The following is a 10,066-nucleotide window of genomic DNA, read 5'->3' as shown; positions in this document are numbered from 1 at the left end:
ATTACTACCCAAACAGGATTTAGAATCTTTTATTGGAGGTAAACCTCTCTGCATTTCTGTCTCCTTCCATACACAGCTCTCAAAGTACTATTCTTCACCCCCCTGGAAATGTAGGATATTAGTTCAATGACATTTTCCACCCTCCTTCCACTTCCAGTCTCTGCAGTAGAGTAGCTGCTACGCAAGGGTGTTTGGCATTGTATCTCTCACAGATTTCCTGCCACTGACTCTGCAGCCTGTGCTAACAATGTTTGATGGCGGGTTGTACATCCTGTCTACTAATGAATGAAACATCGGGGATGTTTTAGAATCATTTGGAGAACCATCTGTCCTCCACTCTTTCCTGTGCTAGAGTTTTCCTGTTTGGTGGCTTTCCTGCCTGCACGTATTCAAGAAGCAGAACGGCTTGTCCCCCCTCCCCTCGCTGGTTGCTGTGGGCTGCTGTACACTTTGGCGTCTTTGGAATGCTGCTTTTATTGTTCTCCAAACAGCAGTGCTTGATGACTAGAAAAACCTCTGCCAAATACCAGCAGGTGGTCTGCAGAGCTTAGATCTGGTTTAGACCTAGTAGTTGCTTTCAGCAAGCCTCTTAGCCCTCTTGATGCTTTCCTAGGGAGAAGCTGCCTGGCAACAGGCAGTACCTGAGTCTCTGCTGGCAACGTATTTTAGCAGGAGTCTTGCTGTCCTTGGCAGGGGATTAAGAGAGTCGGGTACTTTCATTTAGTTCAGTTATTGAGTTATCCATATTTATAAAGACTTGTAAACATTTTAAAATAGTGAAATGTTTTGCTGTTACAACAACCATCACAGGCCTCTATTAAGTGAGCACTTATTTTTATTTAGTCTACCGTGTTTGCTAGTACAGCAACTAAAAATCACAAAAGCTGAGACTTCCAAAAGGCCTTCCATCACAGACAACATTTTCTTGAACCAAAAACATCAAAATACTGTGCTGAAGGATTTCCAGCATTTCACAGGATTGAAATGTTCTGGGACCCTGTACTATTTTTGTGTGCCTTCCCAACCTGCAGGCAGAAGTAGTTATTCCTTAATCCTAAGAACCAACTTTGCTGGCAGTACCCTGAGCTTCTAAGTAGACCTGCAATCTGTCTAACAATAGCCAGTTTTCTAAGCTAGACCTGCCTCCCCAGGCAATTGAGTAGAGCTCTTAAGACTGTATATAAAAGTGGCTCCCACTTACTTCCAATAATAATTAAACAGGTTCATGCCTCTAACTGATTAAAATCAGATACAGACAAGGCAAATGACAGCACATGGTTTTGGCGCAGAAGGGTGTTTAACTGATCAGTATGGAGAACAGTGCACTTGGGGTTTTTCCGTGTGGCTTTGCCTCTTGAAGGCTGAATATTTTTTGTTTTATGTTCTTTAATCTAGGTCTTGCTTGTCTTAGGAACCCAGCTGGATCTTTCTTCTTAGGAGGGTGGAGGGACAAGTAATGAGATGAGCAATTTCTTTCTCAGTTTTATGTCTGTGTGGGCCTGATCCAGCTTGTCTGATGTCAGCAGTCCCAGCACAGACAATAGGGCATGATTGACTTCCTATTTCAAGAGATTTTAGATTCCTTTCAAAGGATGTGGGTGGAGAGTTGGTATACTGGGATTCCGTGCTTGACCTTCTTAATGAGTGCGATTTGCTTCTCCCGATGTAGGATGAGATGGAAGTGTTGTGGCATTTATCTTTCAGGCTGGATCCTTATAGACCGTTGTGGGAAACATTTTGGGACGATTTTAAATTATCTTCGAGATGACACGATTGCGCTTCCAAAAAACAGGCAGGAGATCAAAGAGCTGATGGCAGAAGCCAAATATTACCTCATTCAAGGCTTAGTAGACTTGTGTCAGACAGCCCTTCAGGTAAGCTACGGCAGCAGCCTGTGGGTTTTTTTGCTTCTAAAACTTACTCTGGACGTCCTGTTTTGTGTGCTTTGTGGGGCTGATGCACGTCCTGGCAATGTTTCATTGGCCTAAATATCAAGTTTTGGATGCCAAGATCAACAAGTTTGATTTCCATCTTCATCATCTTCCCGAGCTGAGAAACATACCAGTACTGTTTGCTCTGTGTGCATGTTCTCATCTATTGTTCATGGGACACTAGATTCTGTGATGCTTCTTGTAAGGGAGAATTTGGATTATCATCTTAGACAAAATATCCCAGTCCATCTCCCTGGTGTACTGCTGCCCTCCATACCAGAGATGGCTGCATTTTTGTCAGGGCGAGGGGTGGGCGGGAGATGTGTATATTTATATCCTAGCACTTAGGATTCGGATGTACTATCGTCATGTCCCAAAGGAAGGACGGTCCAGTGGTTAGGCTATACTAGTACTGGATTTGGGAGACATGAGTAAGTCTTTGCAATGCCAAAAACTTACTTTGTGCCCCTGGACAAGTCATTTAGCCTGTCACTTGTAAAATGGTGGTAACAGCACTTCCCTAACTTGCAGGGATATTAAACAAACAGATATGGTAGAGTCTCAGATACTTCTACAGTGGTGAAGGCTATCTGGTAGGTAGGCCTTTCTTTTGTTTTGGTGTACATTTCCTCAAGAAGCCAGTAGTTAAGGGTCTGAGTTCCTACAGCACAAAAAGAAATTAAGGAATGGGAATTTGCAGGTTGGTACCATATCCTGAAATCCACTGAATTAAAGTCCCAGTTATTTTGAATTCGGGCATTGTAAAAGATTTGATGGCTGTTGCTTTACAGTGCCGTGTGTAATACCATGTGAACAGAATGAGTGGACACTTTTCAACATTTATTTTTTTTTCCTAGTTTCTATAGTGGGTGGCCGGGATGCCATGTTTAAAAGTGTACAGGCAATTTCCCTTCAAGTTTGAAGATTAAAACTCTTCTTGGAAAAAACACATGTCCTAAGATTGGCCTCAGTTATTGAACTCTTTGATTCCAGCTGCCTTACATAGAAAATTAGTCTGTGATCTTGTTGCTTGCACTACAGGGAGTTTGAGGAGTAGGAGCTGTGTTACTCAGTGAATGTCCAGTGCATCATGGTTGATCCTTTATGTACAGCAATGTTTTAAGTTGATTAAAACTTCTTCAAACTCTACTCATCTTCTTGAAGGAGCCTAAGCGATAACCCGCTTAACGTAAGCCCACAGTGGGCTTGCAGTCATTGCTGTACCTAGGAATGACGTTCACTTGCATCCAAACGCTTCAATTATTCCTGCCTTTTGGGAATAAAAAATGTCTCTGCTGTATTTCTGGGTTGCAGCTCAAAGGCAGTGTTATATGGTTACTATAGCAACTGGGAGCTGTTTCTCTGCATTGGAGGATTTGGGAACGTGGTGCGAGGGTCTGGTGAGGAAAGCAGGAAACATTAGTTTCATTATTATGCCCTTGATTTATTTATTTATTTTTATTTTAAATAGGACAAGAAGGACTTGTATGAACCTGTCTGTAATATCCCCATCATTACATCTCCAAAGGAAGAAGAGAGGCTCATAGAATCATCTATCAAAGTAATTGCTTTTCCACAACCTCCTACTGAATTTGTACCAAAATCTTTCAAATAGTTTCAGGTCAACCTTTCATTTTCCCTATTTTTCTTCTCTCCCAACAGCCTGTAGTCAAGCTGCTTTATAACAGGAGCAACAACAAATATTCCTACACCAGGTATGACAGTTCTGTTAATAATATAAAATCCTCTTGGCTAGTGGGAGGAAGTTTGCTGGGGGATGGTTTTTCTTGTTTATACCAGCTGCAATTTTGAATGTGTGTGCTCTTAAATGACTCCACTCTTAGTGAGAAGAAGTCAGAGCCCTTGCACTCCAGTGTGAAAAGCATCATGTGGAAATGCAGTATGTCTAGTGGGGGAGAGTGGTAGGGATTCTCTTTCTCTCTGAGAAGGATGAGATTTATCAGTACTTGCCAAATCTGGGCATAGTTCAGGCAGTGCAGCGTAAACTTCCACCTGCACAATGTGACACTAATAAGGTCGTGATCCATGCCTCCCTCTGAATCCCATTCTGGCGTCTTCTGCCAGCGCACCTCTGTCCTGACCTCCCTGCTATACTCCCGTGCCTTCACTCCTCTCTAAATCACTTAGTTATGTAGCCAGAGAGAAAATGCATAAAGGAAAGATAGGAAAGCATCTCTTCAGGCCAGAAAAATCCTGAAGACCAGTGTTGCTATTCTAATGCATAACTATACATTTTGGCTTCCTGGGCAAAACTTTGGGGGAAGTGGAGTGAATGTTCCTGGCAGTAGGAGCTGAGTTTAGGAACACTGCCTGGCCCTAGAAGCTGACTTGGAGCAGCTGGGCACCCCCTGGCCATAGGAGGGTCTTTAACCTGCCCAGGGACTTGGATACCTCCTGCCTCCCAACTATATCTGGCTCTTATGGCCAGGCAGCACAAGGCTGCTCCTGCTCGGTTCCTAGGGCTGGGTGATGCAGAGCTGCTTCTGCTGTGTCCTGCCATGCAGCTCCTAAAGCCAGGCGATGCTGTGCTTCTCCAGCTCAGCTCCTATGGCCTGAGCAGGTAGGGCAAAGACTCTGAGGTGGGGGAGGGCATCATTCTAGCACTCTGTTCAAGCAGCTGCCCCTCTGCCACTGCTTATAATCCTCTTGCCTGAGGGCTCTGGGTTCTTTGAGATCAAAGATTGAAGCAATTTGAAATGTCCTGAATTGTGTATGAAGAATCTTAGCCATTTGCTTTTTCAGGCTGACACACAATTACGGGAGCTCTGTCAGCCTCCTTATTCTCTAGAGAGAGGGATTCTAACAAATAAGTAATTACTGTGCTAAATAAAACCATAGTCAACATATCATGTAATGAACTTGGGCACTGGGCATTGTATAGCTGTTGATCGCTGATGTAACAGCTTGATAAATTGTGACATTTGTCCTCTAAAGGCGGGTACATTTGGTCATGGGGTGCAGAGAATCTTATTTGTGTCTCCTGTTGGCCATTATCTTCCCTTTCCTTGGTAATGCCCAGCAGTGAGTCACCACTTATATTCTCCAGTTAGATTAATGCTTGCAGCTCTAGTGGGGTAGGCCTATTAAGCCTATGGTGCAGGCTAGCAGCTAAACTACAAGAACCTTTTAACTGGCTTTGGTGTATTTCAGCAATTCGGATGACAACCTATTGAAGAACATAGAACTGTTTGACAAACTCTCTCTCCGCTTCAATGGCCGAGTCCTCTTCATTAAGGATGTTATAGGGGATGAAATCTGCTGCTGGTTCTTCTATGGACAGGGGCGGAAGCTTGCTGAGGTCTGTTGCACATCTATAGTCTATGCCACCGAGAAGAAACAAACCAAGGTACCAGGGTTCGATCTACTTGAATCTTATGGGTAAATAGCAAATTGGTAGCATTTTCCATAGCCATTCACGTTCTCTCTTTGGCTGGGTCACAAGGGGTGTTTAAAATCATGGCAGGAAAGCATCAACCTCAGTTCACTGAGGGGATGGGTGATGGCATTGATGGTCAGTGGTGGAGAGCAACTCTATGGCTAACTAAATGCCTCCTTTTCTGGGTCTCTTTGCAACCAAAAGATGTTGATACTTGAATGGAGTTCAGAAATGAGCAAAGTATGGTTAGGAAGCTGGAGGGAGTAATGTAGGAGAAAGAACTGAGGGTAGAAAATTCAAAATACCTGAATGACTTATGAGCATAGGTTCCATTGAAAGTTAATAGAACTTTTGTGCTCCTAAATCACCTGAAGCGTGTTTGAAACTCTCCCTGCCTTAAAATAAGGCATTAATTCAGTTTCCAGTTGCATCAGTTATGTGACCATAGAATAATGGTAGACTTCTCTTGGTTTGAGCAAAATCAGACCCCTAACCATGCCAGTTTGACTAAACAGACGCAACTGGTGGAAAAGCATAATGCTTTCCAAAGACTGAAAAGATGCATCAAAAAGGGAGAACAATTGTTCGGAGTAAAACAAATCAGAATAACTTGCTTTCCTTCTTGTGTCCTTGTGACAAGGTAATCTGACAGGGCCGTGTGATGACCGCTTCTGCTATGGCCTGAATAACTGAAACTAGCAGGATGAAATTTAACTAAATTAAAATCTGGTGATCCACTATTGATTATAATGTTAAAAATCCAGAGCAAGTCTCCTGACCCCTGTCGTAACTACTGGCTTACATGGGTGTGAGCAGAAAGAAGCTCGTATGTTGCACTTCAGTTTCAGAAATGAAATTTCCCAACAGAGAAATGTGTTAGACTCTGGAATAACTTTGTAAACGCAGAGACAGATGATCGGGTGGTTGGGACATCCAAGTTTAGGCTGGTGAAAGTACTAGTAGAAGGTATTAAGAATAGTCTTTACCCAGGGGAATAGGACCAGATTTTCAAATGAAGGCTAAGGCAACAGTACAGAGGCGCCCTCCATACTATTCCACCTGGTTCAAGAAATATGTGGGTTCTCTTCCGTAGGTTGAGTTCCCTGAAGCACGTATCTATGAGGAGACACTAAATGTCTTGCTTTTTGAAACTCCACGAGTTCCTGATAACTCCCTGTTGGAGGCAACGAGCCGGAGCCGAAGCCAAGCCTCTCACAGTGAGGACGACGAGGGCTTTGAACTGCGAGACCGAGTCCGTCGCATACACGTCAAGAGATACAGCACCTATGATGACCGGCAGCTTGGCCACTAGGATATTGGCAGAGGAGAAAGGGTTTGCTTTGTGTGCTTGTTTGTAGAGCATAAAGACTGGATGTTTTTGTGTGAGAAGTTTGGCTGAGACGCAGGGGGTGGACTGTTGGACTCGCTGGTTGAGAAGCAATTAGCATCTTTGCACACAGATTCAAAGCAACACTGAAGGCCAGAGGATTCAAGAGTCACTGATGTGTCCGTTGTGTACCACACGGTGTAAACAGAGCAGCATTCACTGTGTTGCGCAAGGGATGGGATCCCCGGACCCTGTCTCTTCTGGCAGCTACCAGTCACCTTTTTGTGAGAAGCTACAAATTTTTCCTCAAGATGGTGATTCTGTTTGCAAGCTTTTCTTTATCCAGAGCCTTCTGTTACAGTTCTGTACCTTGAATATGTAGGATAGGAAAGAGGCTGGGGTAGAGTTGAACACTAGCTCCTTTTGCAGACACTACGCCCTCCAGACCTCATTATCTTCTTGTGAAGCAAGCAGTTGGACTCTCGGGGCTATATGCAGAATGTTTCTGTATTAAGATCACTTTTGAGCCTTAAACTCCTTGTCCTGCCTCACTATAAGCCAGGATCTTAAGGGAAAGCAAGAGTCAAGCTAGCAAATTATCCCTTTGTGGAAAAAGGGAGGAACTTGGAGAGCTCAGTAAAATAAACATGAAATGATCTGATAAGAGGGGTGGGGGTGGGAATGGGTGTGGTAAAGTTTACAAGAAAGGGAGCATTAAGGTGGGATCAACCTCCTGTTGGGCCTGGAATATGTGTAGATGAACCCTGAATATAGAAATCATGGGAATGTGGGGAATCGCTCCAGAATTAGTTGCTGCTGCTTTCCTCTTAGTTACACCACTGTTAGGATGCGTTTCTTAAGTTGTGTGTGGGGAGAACAGGGTGATTGAGGCAAATTTTAATACTCCTCACTGGCTAATGGTGAAGTACAGACCAAAGGGAGCTTCCTAGTGCTCAATAAGGCTGGTGTGCAGGGGGCAGTACCTGTGTTTCTATTCTGATTTCCCTCTAAGGCAAGGAAATGGGAGTGGGGGAATGAGAATAGCCACTGAAGCTTGGGTGCTGTAGGGTGAAACAGGACCAAAGGGCTCAGCCCAAGGGAAGACTCCTTTTACTGAATTTTAAACAATCTCTGTAGCTGAGAATTGGTAGAACTCCTGATCAGAAAATTTTAGAGAGTCAAATAGCTGTTTTTCAACATATTGTAAAGGGAAGAGATTTCAGGCGTGTACTCCAGAATGTGGCTTCTTCCCTTACTGAGTTAACATGATATCTGTGTGAGCAAAGAGTTTTTAAGGGCGTAGATGTGATTTATCCAGTGAGAAATGATTATGCTCAAGACTGGGTAAAAGCTTAAGGGTTTAACTTTTCTTAAGCTTTGCTGGCCACTTGCCTCAGTCCTTTTGTTGGAGGGCCCCCTTGAGCGCTGCAGGTTTGATTGTATGCTATGCACAATTAGCCACGTGCCCGGTATTCAGGGTTGTTTCAGTGCAGGTCAGTTATTTGTTTGGCAAACAGGAAAAATTGTCACCTGTCTAGACTTGTTTTTTCTTGTGTGCCCTGGGATGATGGTTGGTAGTATTTTACCTAGGCTGACCTTCCTATGCTGAGAATGTTTTCCCTGTTCATTTTTCAGGGAAAAATGCAGAGTCTTTGCACATTGCAACGGAGAGGACCTTATAAGCATAGACCACTATCTTACCCGCTGATGGACTTCAGCCCCTCTACGCATCCAATTCCTTTAGATTCTTCCACTAAAGACTATGAGTTATGGAGTTAAATTAATGCTTTCCCACATCATCTTAACTTAATCACATAGGGCAAGCTATCAACTGAACTGGAGAACTTGGCGTTAGCATGTCAACATTGGGAGTAAATCGCTGCGCTCAGTGACGTAGTTTCACTGGTGCGAACTAAGCACAGAAAAGAGCATACTGGAACTTGCACCAGCTTGGGTAACTCAGTCTTACCTCCTGTGAGGGGCAAACCCCTGTCTGCCCTAAGGTTAGCACTAGTTCAGGTACACTGACTGCTAGCCACCTGGCCTGCACAGGGTCTTTTGAGTGGCGAGTTTTGCCAAATTGAAAGATCCTTATTCAAGTAACTTGCATGTCTTAGGATTTGGCCCTTTGTAACTGCTCAGAGCGACTGATATTTGCCTCAAAGGGAAAAGAAAGATTTATTTCACAGGCTTTATAAAATATGAGAGGGTTTACATTGACTTCAGAGTCAGAATGCAGAGAATAAATGAGGTTGTGAGACTAAATTAGTATCCAAATGTAATGAAACCCTTTAAAACCCAACCTATTCAGCACATTTAGTGTTCTTTCTAAAGACAAAGCCCAATCTAGAGCAGTCTGGTTAGACAAGAGATTTTGAGTACTGTAATCATGTAAAGATTTATTTTTCTTACAAATTCATTAAATAGTACATGCCTGTTTTTAAAATTATAGCGTATTCAAGATAGTGTCTAGTATGATTTTATTTCCCTAGATGTAGTCAAGATGCACATTAAGGAAAAGAGCTAATTGTTTTAACTATTAATTTGAAAATGAAATGTATCAATTTCTGATGGGGAGACTGCATCCCTTTGGGTAACAAGTTAAGCCTACCTACAAGAGAGCAGCTGTTCAACACCACCTTCAATTGGGCCTGTTGAGCAGTCACAAGTTGGGTTTGTAAAGTCATTAACTTTTTTCTTTTTTCTTTAAATCTGTTAGACTCCTAGCTCTGGGTCACCAATTCAGATCCACTAAACAGTCAGCCTGGTTCATGGGTCTTAGTTTAGTTCCCAGTAGCTAGGGTTCAATGTTATAAATGCCTTCATCACAATTGGCCATACATGGCTTCTTTTACCCTCTAACAGTGATCTTTTCATATTTGCTGTGAAGGAGTAGGGGAAGGCAGTGGGGAAGTGCGGTATGCGACTGCCCGTACTGTGTCTGAATTTCTGTGGTCCTCAGGACTGTCAGGTTGGCATTTCCTTCATCACTGCTAAATCATTTGCCAATTTAAAAGCGAAACTTGGTGGGGTTGTTTTCCTGCAAAGTCTGTTTTAGCATTTACTATGCAACTTTGCTGTAGTTTGCACTGGGCTGGACAGGGGTTTTGGTAGGCCACGTTTGAAAAGAATGGCAGGGAGTGCCCTCAGATTTCTTGTTTTAAAAACAAGATGGTAGGTATTTCGGAGAAAGCCAGTAGTCGCTACAGAATCCCTGTGGTTGTTACCTAGTCAAGCCTCCTGCATGTGGAAATGGATCCCTTTAATTCTCCTTGCATTCAGAAACAAGTGTTGTCACTGTAATGCACCTGCCTTTTTATGAAAGGACTCTTTAAACACTAATTACAAATAACCCACTTTCCATAAAGTCTTGTTTACCAGCTGGTTTTGATAATCACAACAGTGGAAAAA

General features: G+C 43.2%; 1 protein-coding gene across 1 annotated transcript in view; it reads left to right on the top strand.

Moving 5' to 3' along the window:
- Positions 1 to 9,814, top strand: part of TNFAIP1 (TNF alpha induced protein 1) — a 23,133-nt gene extending 13,319 nt beyond the window's left edge. Inside the window, exons 3-7 of the mRNA XM_019511037.1 lie at positions 1,705 to 1,874; positions 3,403 to 3,492; positions 3,594 to 3,646; positions 5,103 to 5,298; positions 6,422 to 9,814. Of these exons, the coding sequence (XP_019366582.1) occupies positions 1,705 to 1,874; positions 3,403 to 3,492; positions 3,594 to 3,646; positions 5,103 to 5,298; positions 6,422 to 6,640 (728 nt within the window). The 3' untranslated portion in view covers positions 6,641 to 9,814. The remainder of the gene's footprint in view (positions 1 to 1,704; positions 1,875 to 3,402; positions 3,493 to 3,593; positions 3,647 to 5,102; positions 5,299 to 6,421) is intronic.
- The last annotated feature ends 252 nt before the right edge of the window (positions 9,815 to 10,066 follow it).

Source organism: Gavialis gangeticus, unplaced genomic scaffold, assembly GCF_001723915.1.
Source record: "Gavialis gangeticus isolate Ggan-Ray unplaced genomic scaffold, GavGan_comp1, whole genome shotgun sequence".
In the NCBI taxonomy this organism is placed as follows: Eukaryota; Metazoa; Chordata; order Crocodylia; family Gavialidae; genus Gavialis; species Gavialis gangeticus.
The sequence above is the reverse complement of the archived record's forward strand: the minus strand, read 5'-3'. Positions and strand labels throughout refer to the sequence as shown.